The following is a 24726-nucleotide window of genomic DNA, read 5'->3' as shown; positions in this document are numbered from 1 at the left end:
GCATAGATCTTGTATGTTTTGTCCAGATTTCCTAGTCCTCAGCAAGAGGGCTGGTTTGAATTACATACTCTACCATCGTACTGGAAACAGAAGTCCTCCTACATGTCCATTTACTCTTAAAAAAAAAAAAAAACTTCACAGAAATTGTGTGTAAGAAACATTCACTCTCCTCAGTGGACAATTCAATGTGTATCTCAACAGTGCTGGACCTGACCTATAGGAACCCTTTTATAAAATGTTTTGTATAGTGGAGTTGTCTAGAATTGTTTTGAGGCAGATTGGTTTTTGGTTTTTGTTTTTTTTTTGGTGAGGGGAATGGTAATTTGATTGATTTTTAAAGGAGATACTGGGGATTGAACCCAGGACCTCAGGCGTGCTAAGCACTGCACTCTATCACTGCGCTATACCCGCCCCCTTGAGGTAAATTTCTGTTTCTCCTTTCCACCACCCCTGTCTATGAAGGTAAGGTTAAAAATGGTAGCTATGTAAAGAACGCTGGTTAGGGTCACTAACAAGTCAGATCTGTACACAGGAAGGAGGTCTGAGCTGGAGACATGTGTCTGTAAACCATCAATTACGGAGCAGCCAGTGGAGGAGGTCACTAGATTCAGTTTACTGACAGTGGAAATCAGGTTTCAGAGGTCCAAGAGGCAGAAGATTTGTGGAAAGACAGAAGGCCTGCACAGCAGCTTGGCTTGCTCAGTGGGTAAGTCTTTGCCTCAGACAGGTAATTCTGGCTACGAGACATCAGTCACAGGACCTAGTGCTTTCAACACTGACCACTACCTGCGTGCGCACACACACGTCAAGGGGAGGCCTGTAATGAAACCCAAGCACACGCACCAAGGAGTCTGCGGGAGAGGGAAAGAGGTGAATCTGGCCTTCAGGAAGCACAGGGCCTGGGAACCGGTTCTGGACCCCAGGATGTCTCAGCACAAGAGTTAAACCACAAGTAGACGGAAGTAATTTGTCGGTATAAAGTTTTACCACTCTTGAAATGCTACAGACCTCTCTTCCAAAGTAAAGAAAGTAGCTTTTTCTCGTTTTCCCACAGTTCCTAGCAGTGTTCAGTGAAGGTCAAAATAGGAAATTAATCACTGTGCTCTTGGAGGAAACTTGTTTGCATCTGTACTGTATTGGAAAAGATTAAGTACTCACAGCTATGTACAAAAAAAGTTTAAATGCTGTAATCCCGGCTTCATCCCCTAGTGTTTTGTAATCAGCTTTTTCAAACCTCTTCCCTTCTACTGTAAGCTAATAAATTATAGTTCTAGAAACTCTGCAAAATTTATCTTGGCTTTCTCCTATGATGTCCTCATGTTGGACTGTATATTTATACACGGCTTTAAAAATTTGGTTAAATGGTACACACTTAATCCTGGTTTAAGTAAGTGGATTCTTGAAGTATAACAAATCTGTCAACATCTATCACAACGCGTCTGCCTGGCAAGAGGGTGACAAATCATCAGTGCCATCGCATTGTATACTTAATAATTACAGTAAAAATGTTTTGGTAGATTTTATTCACATAAAATTTTTTAATCATAAGCAAAGTCATAACCAGGAACTCCAAACAATACAGTGAAAATATATTTTACTTTAACTTAAGGCACTAAATACAGATTTCTTTAGAGCACACTCATGTCATTTATTTACACACTATTTTAAGAATTCATAATAAATAAACACTTTCCATCTCACTTTGTCCTTCCTTTGTAGCTTTATATATATATTCACAATGAAGTAAAGCCTTCCAAATAAATGGAATTAAATGCAATCATCCTTAAAGTTTACCAGATACAGGTGAGAGAAGGAAACACCTAAGAACAATGCAAAGGCATCTTTAATCCATCAATTTTCCAAGAATTTATCTTTAAGCTCATGCCAAGCTTAATGGAACAGTAACACAAAACCTATAGTACAGAGCAGTGAAATGATTCTTATTCTATTGCTGTTTACCAGAAACACTTACACATTAACAGCAGCAGCAGACTGTCCCTATGTTATCAGTAAATGTACTTATTCTAAATTCATTCACTGAACTCACAAAAAACTTAGTGAAACGTTTTCCTATTACCTTTGCACATTGTTGTCACAAACAGTAAATGTTTCCTGGAGCCAAATACTTCCTACTACCCAGAAAACACAGCAGCATATCAGTCAAATATTTAACAAAATACACACCAACACATTAGTGAAAAGGGCTGGCTTTACTAAAAGATTTTTCTCAGTGTACTAGAGGAGTCATCGGCTCTGAGTGATAAGTTTTTAAAGATACAAATGAATTAATGTAAAGTTCAATATAATAATATATGTCTCTGATTAAATAAATACTGTTCTTGTCCACCTCTATCTATATATATATATAAAACATTTATAATTCAAGTTAATATTTTGAGAATGGAATGAAGGAAAAAGACAAATAGGTAAATGTATTTTGTTCAAAGGGCTGAGACACTGCCAGGGCATCCCCTTCCTAGTCCGTCCTGTATGAAATCCACTCACAGGCTGGATGCTATGTACAGATTTCTGAAACTCACAACCACCAGTCAAGCCAATAGAACCATTAAAGCTCACACTACTGCAAGCGCCAAGCTCTGCTCTATTAGTATAATTGCCTGCTACTATTTTAGACATTTCCAAAAATGCTCATGGCTCTAAATGTGACTGTTCTCTCCCTCTCTTTTTTTAATGGAAATTGAAGTAGAAAGAAATTTTTCTATCATTCTGTTCAGATCAACTATTAACCTTTAAGATAACTTTTATGCAATTTCATCTGAAATGAAATTTGTCAAAAGGCAAACTAGTCCTGTTGGTTTTATTTATTTATTATGCTGTTCTTAATACAGTTACCTTCTGACTGTGTGCACAGACTATTCACACAGGGTGTGCAAATGCTGCTCGAGAACCAAAGAACAACAGGCACCAAATGCCAGGATCAGGGCGTCCGCAGTGACAAGGATGGTGGATCTGCCCGGTACCTGGCACCACTGTTCTTTACCATCACAGATCATCAGCACTTAGCTGGGTGGCATATTTATTGCAGGTTATTTCTGCAGCTGCAAAACAGTTACCTTGTTTATTTCACATTGTCAAAACTTTGAAGATCACACGAGTAATGTTAATTCCTTGCCTCAGGTCCTGATGAACAGTTCTCAAACCCAGTTTTTCCTCTAATAGATACAAGCTAGTCTGCCCCAACTCAGGTTCTTCATATTAATTCTGATTATTAGAAGGTACCACTTAGCAAAGGTAAGATGACAGTTAATTCACAACAAACCCTGGGCTCTGAACAAGTATGTTAAGAAAAAAATAATAGGAGCAGAGTGGTTATTTCTATGAACCAAACATTGGAGGAAAAAGCAGAAGCAGCACTCACTCTCCTGAAGGTTAACAGAGCGCTGGGAGATCATTCAGTCATTTAACATACGATTACTGTAAAAGATCAAAGACCCTAAGTTCCATTTTAAATTCAGCTCTACTGCTTAAAAAGTAAGGCATAAAATTCCCAAAGGTAAGTATAAAAATCTCTTTCTCAGTGTGACCCAATCAAAACCAGACTGGTATTCAGGTCATAACTTTTCTGCAGGACTTGGATCCATCTCTGGTTGCAAAAAACAACATGAGAAAGTTAAAAATGGTAACAAAAATTAATGAGCTTTTAAAAATTGTGATTTTAAATAAGTGCGTTATAAGAAAGTAAATAAATGTCAAATACAAACATAACCTTTCCTGAGAGCTGTGTTCTAAGGGGATGTGGAAGCCTGCCTCTAGTCTAGTGTCCTCTCACCACCTCCTGTAAGTCACACGGTCTGTACATCCACACACACAAACACACACACACACACAACTACATAACTCACACAAAGGCATTAAGCACAGAGAGAAAAGCACTTTTCCTTATTTTCTGAATTTCCTATTAGCAATAACCTTCAAAAGATATCTTTTGAGGCTTCACTACCTTAAGGGTCTTAACAAAGACACAAGGGGGGAAGACTCAGGCTTTGTATCAGTCTTTTTTTTCTGTAACAGCTTTTCTTAAAATCATTTCTTCATTAGATCTGCTCTACCTGGTTGATCCATTTTATTAACCATCACAGAGAATTTCCTACCTCAACGGTTTACTTGGGATACACACTCTTATTAAAGGTAAATATAAAAATATAGGAACCTTTTCCTCCCTGATACACAAAATCCACAAATTTTATTAAGATTTTTGTTGTTTAATTTACAAATATAAAAACTTATTTGAAAAGCAGACCCATGAAATTTTGGTATAGTTTCACCTGAAGATGTGTCAAATCTTCATTGCAAAGAGAAAAAAAAAAGGCAAAGGCAGTATTTTTCTTAAAAAAAAGTTTCCGGTTGGACAAACGGTGTTAACGAATGATTTTCTAGCAGTTTTTCCTATGGTCAGGGTCTTCTGTACTAGCTAATGCTGCAAAGCAAAACACAAGGAAAAACAGAACACAATCATTTTGGCATGCTTGGTCCAAGCGCTCTGTCTTTCAAAGTAGACTTTTTCATAGTGAGAACACCACTCCTGGGGTATGTCCTAATCAAAGCCGCTTTATACAAACCCCTGCACACTCGTTACCCAATTAAAGGATCGTCGTCGTCATCTTGCAGCTGAAGTCGGGAGAATGGCCGGGGCCCCGAGAGTCTGTTCTGCATGACTATGATGAGGCAGGTGAGAGTGGTTAAGACCAAGAGCGCACCAATAACAATTCCGATGGCTTCTGGGAGATTGATGCACCACTGGTCGACCAGCAAGCACTTGGTATGACTGAAGGTTCCATTATTGAGACGTGGCTTTAATCCCAGGATGTGGCACATCATTGGGTAAATGTCCACAATGTTAATGGTGCTATGTTTGTAGCCTTTGTGAAATGCAGGCCCATGGGCAGCTAGGAACGGATTCATACTCGGCAAAGAATTATCATAACCATGGTCACCTACTGAAAAAGAACAACAGGACGTTAATAAACAAGATCGTTTCTATCACAAAATAACTCACTTTTATTGTCAAGACACTAGGTTCTTACCAGTGCATTCTCACCCATTAGAATTCTGATGAATTGGGTAAAATTTCCTGTTTCCTTCGACTCGGCCACATCCCGTATTTCACACACACCCCCTTTGTCCCAATCACTCATGGCCTCAGGCTTTAAAACTATGTCTCAACCTGATGTACTCATCTCTCAGTCTGAGCCCCATTTATATCACCTGTCCGGGTCCAGCACTGTTTGCAAAAGCACACTGCAAACAGCACCGGAGACAGAGTGGGTAGGAAGAGGAGTCAGTGAGACCAGTGCGTGGGGAGGCGGGGGATCTGCAGCCTCCCCTGTCAGCTGCTCTGGGACAAGAAACAGGACTGTATTACCTACCCCTGGCTTCATGACAGCTAACCAACACCTCAACGTCTGCAGGGCCAGGTGACTGACAATGTTACCAAAGGATCTTCTTGCATTGCAGGTGAAGGCTAAGCTAAGCTGACTTCCAACTTGTCAGTCCAGTGAAAGTCTAACTCAGAAAAATCTGATGGTCTCCGGTATCACTCCAATACCAGTCTCAATAGTGCCTTTTAATATACGCCAATTACATTTAATAAGCTCCCTCTCCCTTATGAAGTGCAGGTGGCTGAGTGATGAGTGTAACGTGTCTGTTACCTCATTCTTTAACAGCATGTGTAAAACATTTCATAACAAAAATAACGCACGTGACCAATACAATGCAAAGCAGAATGTAACGCTATAGATACTATGATTTCAATACTGTAAATGAATGATTATAATATGAATAATATAAATAATATGACCACAATAAAAACATGCATGTGTATGTAACAGAGAAAAAGATTAGAAGGGGAAAACTCCCGCAATGAACACTTGTCTACACTTCTGTATGGAGGGATTACGGACAGTTTTTGTTCCCTTTTCTAAATGTTTTCTTTATTTTCTAAGTCTTCAATAATGAGTACATAAACATAAGTAATACATAAAGTCCAAAGGCCTTCAGTCTTATCCTCGCCTGGTGTGTCTGAGCTGCTCTGGATCAGGGACCTGCAGACGGCAGCCCCCGGCCACGTGCAGCCCCCCGCCTGTCCCTGTAAAGGAAGTGTCAGCAGAACACCCCGTGTCAGTCTGTTCACATACTGGCCATGGCTGCTTCCCCACCACACAGGCAGAACTGAGGAGCTGAGACAGAGACCGGCTGGCCCACAAAGCCTAAGATATTTACCATCTGCCCTTCCACAGAAAAATTTTCTAACTCCTGCTGTAGTCTACAAAAATCAGATTTTAAAAAAATGTATTCAAGATGTATTTACATATGGGTAAGTAAGCTTCAGTTCAGGGAAGATCTGGAATTCTCCCCCATACGTTTCCTCAGTTTTAGGAGAGATTTGGGTCCATCTATTTAATCTACTTGGTAGATTTTTGCTTGCACACTTTCTGGTTCTTGCCCGGTGTTCTAAATGGCTGTAGCACTCAGGTAAAGGATTTCATCATTGGGAAAAGACCTAGGATTACCTAGACAAATATGTATTTTTAAACAAAAATAAAAAGGAATTTGAACTAGCTAATCTCTCCCCTTTTACTTTCTTTACTTTTTAGTCTTCTCTGTTCCTTTACTATTCCTTTATTTTTACAGGTCAAGAGAAGGTTACTTGAAGGTTACTGACAGTAGTGCAGTTTGGGAAATAAAGTAAAATGACTCCTTGACCCTTAAGATCACCCAATCTTCTAATCTGAGGGTGAAACAGCAGTTTCTATAAATTGCTTCCAAATGAAAACCTGATAATAATCTAGTTGAAAATTAAACTAATTATACTGTGTCAACATCTCTAAATCAAAGTACCCTGTTAACGGGACAATGTCACAACATGTGATTTATCCCTGGGATCCAAAAGGAAGATCCTAAATCAATACTTACATTTTGGTGGTGATGATTTATTTAGCACAATTGTCCAGCCTTCATCAGCAACCAGAATAATGGGCTGAATTCGATCATTATGTTGGTAATGAAATCTGGCAGGAATGTCTTCTTTGAGATAAACATTCATGTGCGAGTTACAGATTTTCAGTTTGTTATAAGCCTCTGTTATGTCTGGAAGGAAAGGAAGTAGCAAGGAAAAAAAGTCATGGTTGACTGATAAGGAAAAAATATTTCTAACTAGAATAACTGGAAGTAAGTCCTGAACAATGTTATCCATTACATCACTTTTAATCATTTAAAAAACAGAGCAATAATAATTATGTAACAGTGTTGGAGACAGACAGACACACACCTTTTCAAGTGTTCACTTCTCTGTCTCTCTCATGTTGTGATTATCCCTGGTGGACTTTTACACAAAGAGGACAAATTTCACACCTGGCTTCCTAAGTAAATATAAACTCCTTACATATTATTACTCATTACTAATTCTAAGATCAGTAAATGAAAGGTAGATCTCACACAAAAGTCCAAGATGTTTTTTAAGGATCAAAATTTACTTTTTTCATTAGTGTGAATAATTAAGAAATATATCAGAAAGCAAAGAAATAATCATCTTGAACCTAAACTTTAAGCTAACTGATTGCTTAAAAACTTATGCATTAGGGGCAAAATATAATCCCACTCTAAGAGTAGGTGGTCGTGAACTACAAAAAGCCCAAGCTTCATTCTTTTACAAAACCCTCCCTTAATCAACTGCCCCATTCAAATATTCCTTGCTGAAAGTTTACTTACTGATTTTGGGAAGTATTGCAGCAACTGGGGTCAAGTCTATAAGAGCGTAGTCTGAACGGTTGATGCACGCATCCAAGTTTATCAGCCTCCCCGAAGAACACTGCGTCATCCCATGATCACTTGTGATGATCACGTTAAGATTTTCCCACAGCCCTAACGCCTTGAGCTTGTGGACTAGCTCACCAATATGGTCATCTATCTCCTTCAACACTCTGCGCATGTTGTCTTTATCTTCAGGGCCGTACCTGTGGCCGCTTGCATCTGGCTCTTCCCAATAGAGTGTCGCAAAGGTGACTGGTGGGTTGGAACTGCTCAGCCACGTGGTGATGTTACTGAGCCTCTCCCCAAATGACACCGAGGAGCTGTAGTTCATGAAATAGGAAGGCGTGGCATTGCGAATGGGGACGTCGGTCCCAGGCCACATAGCAGCAGCGCTGGACCTGTTTTCCTGAAGCTGGTTGGTCACCCAAATAGGCACTGCCTCATTCCACCAGAAAGGATCCTTGTCATTGAAGTCAGAGAAGTGTTTCTTGGTGACGACATCATACATGGAGTTAGCCACAATGCCATGGCTTTCTTCATACAGGCCTGTCACGATACTGTAGTGGTTTGGAAATGTTTTTGTGATAAAAACATTTTTAACCTGCTCTACTAAGATGCCTTCTTTGATAAAATTCTGGAGATGAGGAAATTCAAAGTTCCGGAGATAGTCAGCTCTGAAGCCATCAAAGGATACAAGTAGTAGCTTGGGTGGCAACGTATAGGAAGAGTTCCCTCTGCCACCAGTTATGAGTCCAGAAAACAGAAGTATCAGAAATAAGTGCATAATGGACGCGTTGAAGGAGGGCAATCAGGGTTCCTAAAATATAAACACACCATTCACAAGTAATGTTATTTGATTTGGGTTAGGTTTCTGAAGTTTAGCCACGAGGAGATGAAAACCAACATTTGTAAACCTTTTTATACCAGCTTTACCTATATCAGCTGAGAAAGTAAACAGTGTCACTGAAAGATAACTGAATAAAGCTAAAGTTGGAAAAAATAAAAATTGCCTCTCCTTGTCCAATCATGTGTCCTGCCCCATTTTTCATGCTCTGAAAGGGATGTGGGCGATTCTTATATTTGTGGAGACACAAATAGTCCTATTTGGCTACCTTGCTTGTCTGCAGCAGCAAAAAGTTGTTCTAGATTCTTATCCTATGTTCTTATTTAAGCCTTCAGAATAATTTAGCTCACCCTCTCCCAAGAATACACCAAGACATCCACAGACCCACCCATTCACTCAGAACATCTGCTGATCTTTGACAGAATGTTGCCTACTTCAAATGACAAAATTCCTCACAAAATCTAGTAGGAGGAAAAAAAGAGAAGAAAAAGGCAATTCGTGTGGGACCTGTCCTGTAGGGAGGGAGCAGCAAAGGAGGAATAGCGCTCTTATGCTGGGACGCCCCCCCTCCAATGGAGAGGGCAGTGGGATGGGGCAGGGGGGATCCTCCGAGGCTTGGAGGAGTGCACAGCAGCTGCCTCGCCAACAGAACTGAGAGAAACCAGCACAAAAGGTCCCTATGATCCCCAGCCCTAGATGCGAGCTGGTGGGGGTGGGCTGGGGCTGGCTGCCCAAGCCAGGCGGAGGGCTGAGGCTGACTGCGCAGAGGCAGCCTCATGGGGCTGGAGTGTGCTGTGGGCCGTGGCTGGGAGTGTATACATAAAGGAATAGCCTGGGTCCCCATTAACCCAGAATGGGCCAGAGCCACTGCCTCTGCTGGCCTGTGGCACCATTGCAGGTGTGTAATCAGGGGGGAAGAGGTGGGGCACAGCCATAGCCACCATATTCGCTGGTGCAGGGCTCCCAGGTGGAGGTGGGGCTGAAACCTGAATCCACACCCAGGGGCTCTGCAACTTCATAGGTGGGATTGAGATTTGTTTACAGTCCCAGGCAAAGGGGGCTGATTTGCTCCCCAGGTGCCTTTGTGGACCCGTGCCTCTAAGACAAACAAGGAGTGGAGTTCTGGCACACAGCGGGGGTGCGTGCAGGACAACGTTGTCAGCAGACCTGCCTACAGTACGTGGACGAGGCACTGGGGACAGCGCTGACTAGGTGGCATGCCATGGATCCAGGTGTATGACTGCGTGATCTTTACAACGGACCCAGATGTCGGTGGATCTGCACTGATAGCTCTGAGGGTAACCACAAGTCAAAAGCACACAATAGAATCACAAAAACCAAAAAGAAATCAAGATAATACAAAAGAAAATAATCAAACCACAAGAAGAAAAAGGAACAAAGAGGAAATACCAAGTCAACTGGAAAATTAAGTTCAAAATGGCAATAAACACACATCAATCAATAATTACCATAAGTGTCAATGGAAAAAAATGCTCCAATCAAAAGACAGAGTGGCAGACTGAATAATAAAAACAAGAGCCTAAAATATGTTGTCTACCAAAGACCTACTTTAGGGTGAAAAACATACGTAGATTGAAAGTGAGATGATGGAAAAGATTTTATGCAAATGGAAACAACAAGAAAGTGGAAGTAGAAATAGGTATCAGACAAAACAGACTTTAAAACAAAGGCCATAGAAAAATACGTATATATTGATTACTATGTAATGGTGATACTATATAATTACTATATAAGGAGCAATACAAGATGAAGATACTACACTTCTTAACATACATGCACCCAATATAGGAGCACCTAAATACATAAAGACATAAATACTAACAGACATAAAGGGAGAAATTGATGGGAACACAATCATAGTAGGAGATTTTAACACCCCATTAATATCACTGGACAGATCTTTTAAACAGAAAATCAATAAGGCAATGGGAGATACTAAATGACACGACAGAACAGTTGGACTCAGTTGATCCTTGTAGGACATTACATCTCCAAAAAACCAGAATGTACATTCTTTTCAAGTGTGATGGAACATTCTCTAGGCTAGAAAATTTACTCGGACACAAAAGAAGCCTCAACAAATTTAAGAGGATAGAAATTATTTCAAGCATCTTTTCTGACCACAATGTTATGAAACTAGAAATCAACCACAGAAAAACAAAGGAGAAAAAAAGAGCATTGAGATTAAACAACATGCTACTGAAAAACAATGGGTCAACAATGAAATCAAAGAAGAAATTAAAAATACTTTAAGACAAATGACAAAACACAACCACACAAAATCCATGGGATGCAGCAAAAGCAGTCCTAAGAGGGAAGTTCATAATGATACAGGCCTTCCTCAAAAACAAGAACAATCTCAAGTAAACATCCTAACCTATCACCTAAAGGAATTAGAAAAAGAAGAGCAAACAAAACCTAAAGTCAGCAGAAGAAAGGAAATTATAAATATCAGGGTGGAAGTAAATAAAATGGAGATTTAAAAAATAGAGGAAAAAATCCATCAAACCAAGAGCTAGTTTTTTGAAAGAGTAAACAAAATTGACAAATCTCTGGCCAGGCTCACCAAGAAGAAAAGAGAACACACACACACACAAAACAAAATAAGAAAGGAAAATGGAGAAATTACAACCAGTATCACAGAAATGTAAAAAAAAAAATACTATAAACAACTATATGGAAACAAACTGGACAACATAGAAAAAATGGACAAGTATCTGGAAACACACAGTCCACCGAGATTAAATCAAGAAGAAATTGACCACTTTAACAGACTGATTACTAGAAATGAAATAGAATCAGCAATTAAAAAAATCTCCCCTATAGATAAAAGTCCAAGACCAGACGGCTTCTCTGGGGAAGTCTACCAAACATACAGAGAACTCACCCCAGTCCTTCTCAAACTCTTCCAAAAGATTGAAAAGAAGGGAGTACTCCCAAACTCATGCTATGAAGCCATCATTACCCTGATACCAAAACCAGACAAGGACACTACTAAAAAAGAAAATTACAGGCCAACATCACTGATGAACATAGACACAAAAATACAAAACATTAGTAAACAGAATCCAACAGCACATAAAAAGGATCAAACAACATTATCAAGTTGGATTCAACCGAGGGACACAAGGATGGTTTAACATAAACAAATCAATCAATGTGATACACCACATCAACAAAGGAAAGGGCAAAAAACACATGATCACCTCAATAGATGCAGAAAAAGCATTTGATAAAACAACACCCATTTATGGTAAACCAACAAAGTGGGTATAGAGGGAACATATTTCAAGATAATAAAAGCTATTTATGACAAACCTACAGCCAGGATAATACCCAATGGTGAAAAACTGAAAGTCTTCCCACTAAAATCTGGAACAAGACAAGGATGCCCACTCTCACCATTTCTATTCAACATAGTCTTGGAAGTCCTAGCCACAGCAATCAGGCAAGAAAAAGAAAAGGGATCCAAATTGGAAGAGAAGAGGTAAAATCATCACTATATGCAGATGACATGATACTATATACAGAAAACCCTAAAAGCTCCACACAAAAACTACCAGAGCTAATAAAAGAATTTGGCAAGGTCGCAGGATGCAAGATGAACATACAGCAATCAGTTGCATTTCTTTACACTAACAATGAAAATAGCAGGAAAAGAAAGTAAAGAAACAATCCCTTTTAAAACTGCATCCAAAACAATAAAATATCTAAGAATAAATCTGACCAAGGAGGTGAAAGACTTATACACAGACAACTACAAAACACTGATTAAGGAAATTAAAGATGACCTAAAGAAAAGGAAAGACTCCATGCTCTTGGACTGGGAGAATCAATATTGTTAAGATGACCACACTGCCCAAGGCAATCTACAGATTTAATGTGATCTCTATCAAATTACCCAGGACATTTTTCACAGAACTAGAACAAATAATCCTATAACTTATATGGAATCACAAAAGACCCAGAACCGTCGAAGCAATACAGAAGAGAAAAAATGAAGCTGGAGGAGTAACCCTCCCAAAAGTCAGACAATACTATAGAACTACAGTAATCAAAACAGCATAAAAACAGACATGGATCAATGGAACAGAATAGACAGCCCAGAAATAAACCCACAGACCTATGGTTAATTAATCTTTGACAAAGGAGGCAAGAATACACAATGCAGAAAAGACAGTCTCTTCAGCAAGTGGTATTGGGAAAACTGGACAGCAGCATGTAAATCAATGAAGTTAGAACACTCCCTCACACCATACACAAAAATAAACTCAAAATGGCTTAAAGGCTTAAATATAAGACAAGATATGATAAACCTCCTAGAAGAAAATACAGGCAAAACATTCTCTGACAAAAATCTTAGCAACATTCTCTAGGGCACTCTACCCAGGCAAGAGAAATAAAAGCAAAAATAAACAAATGGGACCTAATCAAACTTATAAGCTTTTGCACAGCAAAGGAAACTAATTAAAACAAAATGACAACCTATTAAATGGGAGAAAATATCTACAAATGATGCGACTGAGAATGATTTAATTTCCAGAATATATAAACAGCTCATACAACTTAATAACAAAAAAACCCAACCAACCCAATCCAAAAATGGGCAGAAGACCCAAATAAGCAATTTTCCAATGAAGACATACAAATGGCCAACAGACACATGAAAAAATGCTCAGCATTGCTAATTATCAGAGAAATGCAACTCAAAACTACAATGAGGTATCACCTCACACCAGTCAGAATGGCCATCATTCAAAAGTCCACGAATGATAAATGCTGGAGAGGATGTGGAAAAAAGGGAACCTTCCTACTGCTGGTGGGAATGTAGTTTGGTGCAGCCATTATGGAAAACAGTATGGAGATTCCTCAAAAGACAAAAAACAAACTTACCATATGATCCAGCAATCCCACTCCTGGGCATATATCCGGAGGGAACTCTAATTCAAAAAGATACATGCACCCCAATGTTCACAGCAGCACTATATACAATAGCCAAGACATGGAAACAAACTAAATATCCATCGACAGATGAACAGATAAAGAAGTTGTGGTATGTTTATAAAATGAAATACTACTCAGCCATAAAAAAGAATAAAATAATGCCATTTGCAGCAACATGGATGGACCTGGAGAATGCCATTCTAAGTGAAGTAAGCCAGAAAGAGAAAGAAAAATACCATATGGTATCACTCATATGTGGAATCTAAAAAAAAGAAAAAAGACGACACTAATGAACTCATCTACAAAACAAACAGACTCACAGACATAGTAAACAATTTTCTGGTTACCAGGGGAAAGGCAGTAGGAAGGGCTAAATCTGGAATTTGAGATTTGTAAATGTCAGCCACTATATATAAAAATAAATTTTAAAAACCCCAAATTTCTTCTGTATAGCACAGGGAACTATATTCAGTATCTTGTAATAATCTTTTATGAAAAAGAATATGAAAACAAATATATGTATATGCATGACTGGGACATAATGCTGTACACCAGAAAGTGACAAATTGTAACTGACTACACTTCAATTTAATAAAAAAGAACAAATGAAGAAACAAAAACAATTCTTTTGCACAAAATAGAAATAACGCTAGGCTTCCAGGGACTCCAGAGAAGGAGAATATTTTTCTAGTTTAATGGTCGGTACACTATAGTTCCTTTTAACCCACAGAAACAGGAGATGGAAATTCAACCATACTGGCTCATCACCAGTTCCACCTGAAAAATAATTGGCATTAAAAAAAGGGGAGTAAGAAATAAATGTTATTTGAGAAAAAGGTCCCACTTCTATCTGTACCTGCCTAATATTCACACGAGGCTGACCAAAAGGCAAAACCTAGAGGGACCTGGATGCCACGGTAACTTCTGAAGAAATCCAACAGCTGTTGAAATGAACTTCATCACCACATTACTTTTAAACTTCCTTCTTCTTGTCAAAGACATATAGTTGGTTCCCCGTATCCACGGGTTTCACATCCATGGATTCAACCAACCGTGGATGGAAAACCCAGAGGCACCAACTGTATTCACTGTCCTACACCATTCTATTGAAGAGACTAGAGCATCGGCGGATTTCGGTATTTGCAGGGGCTCCTGGCACCAATCTCCTGTGGATACTGAGGGACAACTGTAACTCTTGTATGTAATTCCCCAGGCTCAGAGCTCCCCATGATTTTTCATTCTTTTTTAATGACCTATAATTACAAAAGCAGCTTGCCCCTAATAAATCTCTGTCTTCTTTGGTCCCTAAGGAAATAGGAGATAGGTGGTTTAGGTCGAGTGCGTCCCTCTACGTGGGCAGGAAACCTCCTCCGTAACAGGAGGGGAGGAGCAAGGGAGTCAGCTAACAGGTCAGTGGGCTGGAGGTGAAGGGAGCTGCCTCCTCTGTGCTGTAAGAGGTAGGATCAGTTACTGCAAGATGATGGCTGGTCACAGGTTCGGAGGTTTAAGAAAGAGTGACTGGGAGGACCAACGTGGGGAACAGGAGAGTACAAGGAAATAGCAGGACTGGTGGTCAGTGTTGACACCAGGTGCCGTGAATTTTGGGAGTGACCCTGATGACTGGCTTTCTCTAGCAAGCCAGTGGCCCTGGCACAGGCATGAACGAAACAGGCAGCTGATCCTCCCTGAGCTTGAGATTCTGCAGAAAGTGTGATGAAGGAAGCTGAAGATGCCAACTAAAGAGGGGCTGACATTTGATATGCAGCAGCTAAGATGAAACTGATAGAGATGTGAGAAGTAGGGAGGTTTTTGGACTAGAGGTTCTGATGAAGTTTTTAAAAAAAAAAAAAGTCTGTTTAAAAAGTAACTTTCAGCAAAAGTCATAAGGATGCGGGGTTCTGGCCAGAGAGAGGTGAGTGAATTCATTATTCAGAGTAAGCAAACCCAGGCTATGGCCGAGTGTATGTCTCCAGAGGTCCTGGGCAGAGCAGCGGGGAGCTAACCAGCACCAACGTTAAGATGGGGAGACAGTTATGACGGGTACGATCACGAGTCATCCACTGCAATTACTTGCAGGAAGAGACTTTGTTTCTTTCAGACATACCACCTAGATGATCTGCGTGTGTGCAGTCATTCCAACACTTACTGATGGAAGCTGGGACCCACTGGAAACCAGGGACTTAAAATTCAAGACTAAAGGCACAGGATATTTTTTGGGAGGATCTTGGGGTCTGGAACATCTCTACCACTTTAATCTGAGACGGGCTGCCTTCTGAGTGTGGTACAAGGAACATCTGCTGGTGCCATCCAAGAAACCCAAACAGTATAGAGTAACAGAATCAAACTGCCTCCTTGAAGAACAGAGTAAGAATTCTTAGTCCAAGAGACATACTTTGCACAGACACAGCTTCTGGTCACAGCTCAGCAGTTTCAGCTCTCCAGAAGAGCAGTACTTGTTTCTCATTCAGTACTTGGTGCCCCTGACCTAGTGTTTACACACAACTCATCCCCTCCCTCAGACAGTCGTGACCGGGTTGGGTCAGATGACAAAACGATGCAGGCTCCTGCCCTGGGTCCAGCCACCTGAAAACAGGTGTGCAGGGCACGCAGGTCTCCATGAAAGCTGGGACTGAGTGGATTCCCTGGTTCCTCTCTGTGTCTGGCTGCTTTCCCGTAACTAAATATTTGTTTCCAATAACAGAGTAGACTAAAACAGCAAATACGTGGCAGAGTATCATAAAGATACTTAGAAATCTATTTTTAAAAAATAAAATGAAACATTATTTATTGCCTTGGCTCCTACCCTGAGTAACCCAGTCTACATTCCTAACCAATCCCACTGCACAAACTATTCTGCTGGCAAGTCCAGTCTGGTAGGTGTCAAACTGAATGCATCCCCTGCACCTCTGAATCATCTCTTTCCTTAGTTCCCTGATCCTTTGAAACAGCTTCACCGTTCTCTCCGGCAGGGATGTCCTGACAACCATCAGCTGCCAGGCTAGTCAATTCCACCTTCATCTCATCCACAGCAGCAGAGGAGACAGAAGGATCACGGAGGGAAGCTTGTTAAACTGCAGCTGTCCAGTCTCTACACCCAGGAAATTATGGTTCAGTCAGTCCAGCTGGTCTAGAGTAGAGGCCAGGAACCTGCATGTTTAACAAGCCTTTTTAACAGCTACAAATTCTTGTCTGTCTCCACTGCTTCCCTGCTTCTTAAAGTCCTCAACAGCTCCTGTCCGGAGCCCTCTGTCTTTTGACTGACCTTCCCACCTGGATCACCTTCTCCTTCCTCATCCAACATCTGCTCCCAACTTAATTTGCCTGGGAATTGCTCTGTTCCCGACACTTCCCTAATAAAAGTATTCAGTTTCCCTGTCGACACAAAAAGTCCAAACACTTTCGCCTGGCATTCAAGTCACTCCACAGTAATTTGCATGTGGACCCAACCAACACGCAAATTACCATGAAACAGTTACAGAATCATTGCCAACCTTAATTCCCTTTCGCCACACATTATCACTGTCACAATCTGTCTGAAATGTATTACAAAGTCACGGTTGCATGGTCATGGTTGCATGACTCGGTAAAATTCACACTTTAGAAGAGTGGACTGGATTGTATGTGAATTTTATCTCAATAAAACTATTCTATAAAAAAAAAACACAACGACTTGGTAAAATTCACACTTTAGAAGCGTGGACTGGATTGTATGTGAATTATATCTCAATAAAACTATTCTATAAAAAAAAAAAAACACAGAGTAGAGAGAAGTGAAATTGCAACCTTAAAAGCATCTGAAATGCCCTGCCACAAAACAGGCAACATCTTGTTGTTTCTATACATGAAATCTGTACTCTATAATAGACTTGGATGTTTTAACGTGAAAATGTATTAGTCTACTTCCCACGTGCAAAACAAGAAAACCTGTGTCTGTCCCTCTCTCACAAAATACATACAAATCAAAATCTTTCTTCCCCAAACCTTTAGTGAAGAGGATGCCCTAGATACATGTCCTGTTTCTCCCCAGGTTCATTAATCCCTCAGCACACTGCTGGGTCCTTGCGCCCAGGCTTACAAGCATGGACACAGTGCAAAGATTACAGGCTCTGAAATCAGAAGGATCCTAGAACTTGAGCTCATTTTTAGCAGATGGGTGACTGTGGGCATGTCCAACTTCTTCCAGTTTCAGTTTCTGTTGTCTGAGAAATGAGAATGCAGAGTTTCCTTTTATCCATCCTAGTTGTGTAATAGGAAAGAACAAATCTGCTCTGAGTTAGATCTGTTCCTTTGCTTAAACCCTGTGCTCTGTTTCCTAGGCTTAGTCTTGCTGGTTCTGCACCTTTTGTAAAAGGATGTTGCCTAGAGCCTAAAATATACAGGAGAGCCTAGTCTCAAGGCTCTAACCTGTAAGGATATTGAACACCTTTCCATTCATAGAAAGATAACAAGTTGCAGAGTAGAAAATAACGTTTGTTTTGTTGGAGGGTTTCAGGGACACCATGATCTGACCCACATGCACAGCTACAAGAACAAAGGAGTCCGAGAATAAAGAATTCCTGCACCAAGAAGTTTGCAACAACCAAGCATACCCCTCTCCCCTTTTTAGAATAAAAGGAGCCTGAATTCTGACTTGGGGAAGATGGTTCCCCAGGACATTAGTCTGTCATCTTCTCTGTCTGCCGGCTTTCCGAATAAAGTCATCATCCTTGTCCCAACACCCCCTCTCCTGATTTATTGGCCTGTCGTGAGGCAAGCCGAATGAATTTGGACTTGGTAACAGTTACAAAGCTGTTGTGTTGGGAAAAACGTCTGTACTATGACAGGCAGAATATTACTGTGAAACAATAAAGTAATTAGAAACAATTTAGTCTTCTTTTTACATATGATGAAGCTGAAGTCCAGTGACTGGCAAACTCAGAAAGCAATCAGTAGCTTTACAGTCTGAGCTCTCACTAATTTCATGTCCTAAACAAGTTAACAAGTCTAGTAAAAGCAAGTTAAAAAGTCTAGTATTAATCTCCAAACTATTAACAGAACTTTTCTGGCCAGAACATCTTTCATTAGCAAGTGCCTGTATCTATGTCTGCTGCATTCTGTTTCACTCCAACAGGACGTATTAAGCAATAAACAAAACACCAGTGAGAAGTTCTCAAGTTCAAGGAATAAAAATAACTAATTGCTATGTTACAAAGCATTGGGAGAAATTCTGTAAGTTTTCACACCAAAAAAAAAAGTCAAATGGAAAGGAAAAAATAGCAGAGTCATCTTAACTACATCCAAACATCCAACAGCAACAGATGTATGCAATTTTCTTCAGTTCAGGGGACAAAACACACTACCTCTCTGGGATAACTTTCTTACTAGAATCCAGTGCACCTCAGCCAATTCTAGCCCGAGTGAAGCTGGGGGTACGACAGTTACAGGATATGGTGAAAGACATTTGCCACTATTAGCACGCCATCTGCTCCCGTAATACAAAAGCCCAGTTTTAAACACTTCGCAAATACTACTTATAATGAAACTCTTACACCACTATAAAATAAAATATGCACATAGATAATTTTGGTGGTTTTCTCTAGACTATTATTAGCTGTTTTCTTGATAGTCTAAAGAAAACTATAACTACTTTCTAAAAGACTTTGTTCTTAAAAAATTCTAGGATTCTAAATTATTCCCCAATTTTCCAGAGTACGCAAAAATATCTAGCAAGTGCCAACTGAAAATTGGCACTTGCCATCTGCCTCTGCAAGGACTGAATCACACTGGCACTTGCCACCTACCTCTGGTTGGACTGTATCATGAGCCACTGCGGCCACTGACCTCCAATCCTCCCTGAAAGGAGTTCCAGGTGGAGATCAGGAATGAGGCAGGCACCCTGTGCTCTGGGGAAACTGGCAGAACAGGCCTTCAGATAGATATTTTCAAGAGAAGATTTTATAAGCCCAAATTCTTGCATCTCTTCAATACAAAAGCACTAAAATTAATCATGATTTCTGCTCCTCGTGACTAGCAGCAAGCTTCTGCCTAAGTGTGTGCTTGACCACTTGTAACCCAGCTTCACTAAAATCGTACAGAACAGAGATTCCCCTTGCCTCTGCAGAGCAATTGCTCAGAGCTATCTAAAATGCTGTCTCCCTGGCTATAGCCCTCATTTTGCCCCAAATAAAACGTACCTCACAACTCTCACGTTGTGTGATTTTATTTCAGTCAACCAAGTATCCTCAAAACAGCTGCACTTACCTTACTTTCTACATCATAAAATAACCCGTGTCTTCATCAGAATCTCTCCCAAATTATATTTTGTAGCTAAGTTAAAAGCAAGAATTGAGATATTTATATTTTATATATTTTACTTATAAAATATCTCCTCCTTACTTTTCAATTAATTTCCTTAAAATAGCTGGGAACAACTTCTGGGAAAAAAAGAAAAAGCTGGAATATTAAAAGCAGCAGTTGACTTCCTATAGTACTGGCAGGGTTTCCGGCTTGGGGCCGCCAGGTGGGCTGGAGGTTAAGCAAAAACACCGCTGCGGAGCCAGGGCCGGTGTAAACCTGAGTCGGCCTGCGGTCACTAACTGTGCTGAACTCTGAGCAGGGCTCTCCTCATCTGTGTAATGGGGCGCTATGACCTCACAGGGACGCAGTGCCCAGAAAAAGAAAGCGTTGTTTGTAAAGTGCTTAACCCAGTGTCCGGCCGATAAAAAGCACGCGAGTGCTATCTTTCTTGGTAGGCTGTCTAGGAAAGCCGTTTTTCAACTTGGTTCTGTAATCACCATCAACTCTAGTCGAACATTCCGGCAGACGCAGGTGTAGCGCTGCCTGCGACGGCGCTCCTGTCCAGCCAAGCGCCCGTCGCGCCCACCCCGCGTTCCCCACCTGCCCCCGCGGCCTCTCCGCGGCGCCGCCAACCCCGCTGGCCCCAGCTGCACACCAGCGCCCGCCAGTCCACACCCCGCCGCCCAGTTTCCTTTCCTCTTCCCTCTCCGCCCCCCGCCGCCCCCTGGCCAGGTACCTCCTGGCCGCTCCGGGTTCCCCGCGGACGGCCCCCCGGGGATGTGCGGGTGCGCTGCGGGGAAGGGACCTCACCACCTCCATTTTCAAAGCCCCCCACCGGCCGGGGAGAACGCCGGTCGCGCCAGGCTCACACTCACCCGCTGCCTCCGCTCCTCTGCTGCGCGCGGAACCCGGCACTCGTGGGCACCGGGGGCGCCGGAGCCCTGAAAGGGCCGGGGCCGGGCAGGGCCGAGCTCCTCCTGAGGCGCCTGCGCAGCAGCCGGCGTCGCCCGCGGTTAACAGCCCTTCCTCCCCGAGACCTGCGCGGCCCGCTGCCCTCCGAGGGTGCGGGGCGGACCGGCGCGCGACTGCGGAACAAGCTTCCAGCCCGCGGGCGCCTAGCGGTTTCTAAGACCCGTCCCCGGATTGGACGCCGCAGCCGCAGTCGATGTAACTCCCTTTCCGATTGGTTGGATTCTGGTACCACCTGGGGACGGCGGCCTTGATGGGGTAGAATTGGATCCAGGTGAAGTTCGTTCCTCTCTCTCTGCTGCTACGCACTTTTCCTAATGTCCCAGGACTGAATGCCCTTGAAACCGAGCGAGTGCCAGAAAGGCCCCTGGCTATTGCCAACCCCAGGCTTACTGCCACTCCCAGCTCGCCCCTAGTTAATACGCACCTGGCGGCCTGGATGTCTGCAGGAAAAGCGACTGCAAGGCCCAGCACAAGTCTAGAGCAGTTCCAGCCAGCTCCGGTGAGTTGGGACAAATACAATGTGGTTCCACTGAAGTATCTGTCTTACTGGAGAAGCGAGCCCCTCTACATGCGAACTGAGTATGATTAAGGTCGCAAGAAACACAGAAACACGGGCCTTGCAGGAGGGAACTAGTAACGGCTACCAGCTGAGAAATGGGCATTTATTTTTCACAGGTGCGCGTGGGATTACGCGCCTTCCTCTTAATTGGAAGCTTGATCAAACGGTCGAATGTAGCCTTAAATTTACTAGCAGAAAAAGAAATGTCCAAACGGAAGTAGATTTATTTATTAACACTTGGTTTACCCAGGCTTACTTCGCAAACAGAGGATAGTATCTTTTTTCTGTTTGTGTCTGCAGTGACAAACACAGAACCTGGCATAGAAAAAGTAATCACTAAATGATGACTGGATTTAATGGGATGTTTTAAGGTGGTCCGGATTCATTGCCCCCCCCCCCCACCCCCCCGTTAAAGACTCAAGCTCCGAGAGAATATTCCCTTTCCTGGTCTCTGCTGTAGCTCTCGCCTGGCTCGCAGACATATGTGTAATAGTCTCAGGTATTAAGGATTTAATACCTGTAAACCCAGTACCTGGATTAATAACCTGTGGCAGTAGACCTTAGAAGTCAAAGTCGGAAGTTGGTCTCATTGGCCAGAGCTTTAGAGTGTAGCCATTACCAAGACCCTGGAGTCTGGAAGCAGCTGCCGAGACAATTTGGGGCTGGATATAATCTGTGTACTTTCAAAAGTTAACTCCAGTTTCAAACTTCAATGCTGGTTTGTGCATTGGTGCATTGGGGCATCCTAGGTCCCTGGGCTCTCAGAGGTGGAAGAAATGGCAGATGCCAAGTTGTTCAGTCCCTACAATCTGCCAGACCTGAGTTTGAATACTCAGTAGCTGAGCAATCTTGGGCCAATGTTTCAACCTGTCTCAGCCTCCATTTCCTCATCTGCCAAACGGGCCTTCTTACAGTACTGACCTCTTAGGGTTATTGCCAAATAAATGAGATAAAGCAAATTAAGTCCTCAGCACACCTGGTAAGTGTTAGTGATTGTTATTGCTATGACCAGAAGAATGTTCCCCAACCCAAATGGTCAGGGGAAGGCTGAGTTCTGGGGGAATTTATGTAATGTCCAACTTAGTTGAATTTTAATTTTCTGGCATTTGGGGCATACGATTATGCATATCCTGATTGTTCATTCACTGGGTGCACAACTGCTTGAAGAGTAGATAGAACTGACTGCCCGGTAAGTCAGACTGTGATGGAAACAGGAGTTGGATGGGCATCAGGTGAGAAGGGCTCCCTTCATTTACTGCCCCTACCCCTGCCCGTGTGACTGGGTCAGATCAGGGAGTCCTATGCAGTCTGATCTCTGCAAGACAGTGTGGTCAAGAACAGAGGGACAGAATTATTCGTAAGGATCTTTTGGTACCAAGTGTCTGTTATCCTACAAATAATTATTGTTTCAACCACACATAAAAACCTATTTAAATATACTTAAATAATAAGAATATTTAGAATCTCATGAAACAGGAAGTCCAGAGATAGAGCAGGCTTCAGAACTGGTTGACCTAGCCGCTCAACAGTGTCACCACATCCTGGGTTCTTTCTCACTCTTCACCTGGCTGTTAACAGAATTGGCTTCTGGTTCCCCTCGTGGTTTCAGGAGTCATGATTCATTTTTTCACTTCTGTTTGGTCAATAGAAATGACTTCTAGGGTTTTTTGGTTTTGATTTTGGCTCCAGCAACCAAGTCTTTCCATCACCTTGATTAGAATTGTGTCATATGCCCAAATTTAAGTCCGCAAGGAACATGAATTTACCAGCAGGCCAATTCAGTCTACACTTTGAGCTGAGTTCTCTTCCCCAGAGTGCATGTCTTCTCTCCGTGGGAATGAGGTGGAGTGGGTGCTGGGAAGTCCACTGGAAAGTCCACTGAAGGGTCACTGGAGGCATTTAATGATGATAAAAGAAAACATAACAGTAACAAATTCTTCATCTCCAATGTGATTTTTTGACATACTGTTTTATTTAGGTAGGCAAAATAATAGCATTTATTTATAATGTTCTTTCAGCTCAGCTTTTGAAAAAGAGATACATATATAATTCTTAGAAATATGAATAAAGTTGAAACCCATTTTGTGTTGGAGTTTGAAATGAACTAGGAACTATAGTCTAAACCCATTTACAAATGCATCTTGTGCCCCAGAGGGAACTGAGTTGGCTAAATTCACAAAAACTCATTTAGAGTCTTTGCCTCCACGGCCAGTGTGGGGTTTGGAAGCAGCCTGTTAGAGGCAGTGTCTTCCCCTCCCTACTCCATTAACTAACAAGATGTATCATTCATTCTTTAGTGTAAAATATGTTAAATGTTTATTCTGTTTTTGAGATCAATGACATAGCGCTTCATGCAGTTATTTCTCTTTTAAATTCCTATTTTGTAATGCATCACTCACTGCTGGCAGGAATGGGTCAGAAGTTAGTGGTTACAGGAAAAAAGTTTCAGAACAGAAGCCACACCCTCCCCAAAGGAAAACAATCCTGTCCACTGTTAAGTCTGACTTAACAACAAAACTGAAACTAGTGAATCAAATTTCAAGTCACTAGGAAGGTATTTTATGTTTTGCTTTTTAATATATATTAAGTGTTAATGTAGAGAAGACATAATACAAGTTTTATCTTAAATATATGATGAGGAAAGAACCTTAGGAGCCATAACACTAATAATTCTGGAAGTTCATTTAACAGAAACTCTGCATCCACTCCATTCCCAGCATGATTTTATTTGATAACCTCAATTAAATAAGATTGCTGACTGTTTAAATACTATCAAAAGTGATTCTCTTTTATCCATCATGAACTACTTTTTGTTAAGCATTCTTCCCTCTAAAGGAATTTTTTAAAGTATTTAATAAAGTTGTTCAAGAAAGAGTATAAATTCTTTTGAGGCCTTCTTATGTGGAAGCCAATGTGCTAAATTTTACAAAAGATACAAGAATAATAAGTAAGATTCAGTCCTTGTCCTCAAGATGCATCTCATCCAGGAAGGCACATGGAGAGGATATTACTTTGTTACTTTTGCCAGAATTCATTTCCCCTTCTTCCAATGCTTCCACCAGGAAACCATCCTACTTTCACACTTAGTTGCAGGAATCTTATGGGGCTGACCACAACCCGCCTCCTCGCCAGTGGACTCCTCAGGTGACCAGCTATCTCAGTTTGCCCAAAACTGGGGGGTTTCCTGGAGCACAGGACTTCAGTGCTGAAACCAGAAAAGTCACAGGCAAATTGGGATAAGCTGGTCCCATCTACTGTGACGTGAGCCTGGCTTATTAGAGCCAGTTCTGGAATTAGTTCCATGGTGGGTGATGGGGACATACTTCAGGCCAGACCAAGA

General features: G+C 41.6%; 2 protein-coding genes across 4 annotated transcripts in view; one reads left to right on the top strand and one right to left on the bottom strand.

Moving 5' to 3' along the window:
* Window positions 1-1506: 1506 nt before the first annotated feature.
* Window positions 1507-20942, bottom strand: ENPP4 (ectonucleotide pyrophosphatase/phosphodiesterase 4). Of its 2 annotated transcripts, none has more exons than XM_010973835.3 (4): window positions 20731-20942; window positions 7729-8587; window positions 6934-7107; window positions 1507-4958 (listed from the first exon to the last, which is right to left on the bottom strand). In XM_010973835.3, the coding sequence occupies exons 2-4, from the start codon at window positions 8552-8554 to the stop codon at window positions 4594-4596; spliced, it is 1365 nt and encodes a 454-aa protein (XP_010972137.1). In that variant the 5' UTR covers window positions 8555-8587; window positions 20731-20942; the 3' UTR covers window positions 1507-4593. The 2 variants fall into 2 exon arrangements, with proteins under 2 accessions (XP_010972137.1, XP_045365299.1); XM_045509343.2 differs by having other exon boundaries at window positions 1507-4955.
* A 155-nt stretch (window positions 20943-21097) lies between these two features.
* CLIC5 (chloride intracellular channel 5) overlaps window positions 21098-24726 on the top strand; it is a 154319-nt gene continuing 150690 nt past the window's right edge. For both annotated transcript variants that reach the window (XM_010973833.3, XM_045509344.2), the window contains exon 1: window positions 21098-21326. The gene's annotated coding sequence lies outside the window, so the exon portion shown is untranslated. The remainder of the gene's footprint in view (window positions 21327-24726) is intronic.

This window comes from Camelus bactrianus, chromosome 20 (assembly GCF_048773025.1).
Source record: "Camelus bactrianus isolate YW-2024 breed Bactrian camel chromosome 20, ASM4877302v1, whole genome shotgun sequence".
Classification (NCBI taxonomy): Eukaryota; Metazoa; Chordata; class Mammalia; order Artiodactyla; family Camelidae; genus Camelus; species Camelus bactrianus.
Note: the sequence above shows the minus strand (reverse complement) of the source record. Positions and strands in the feature narration are given on the sequence as shown.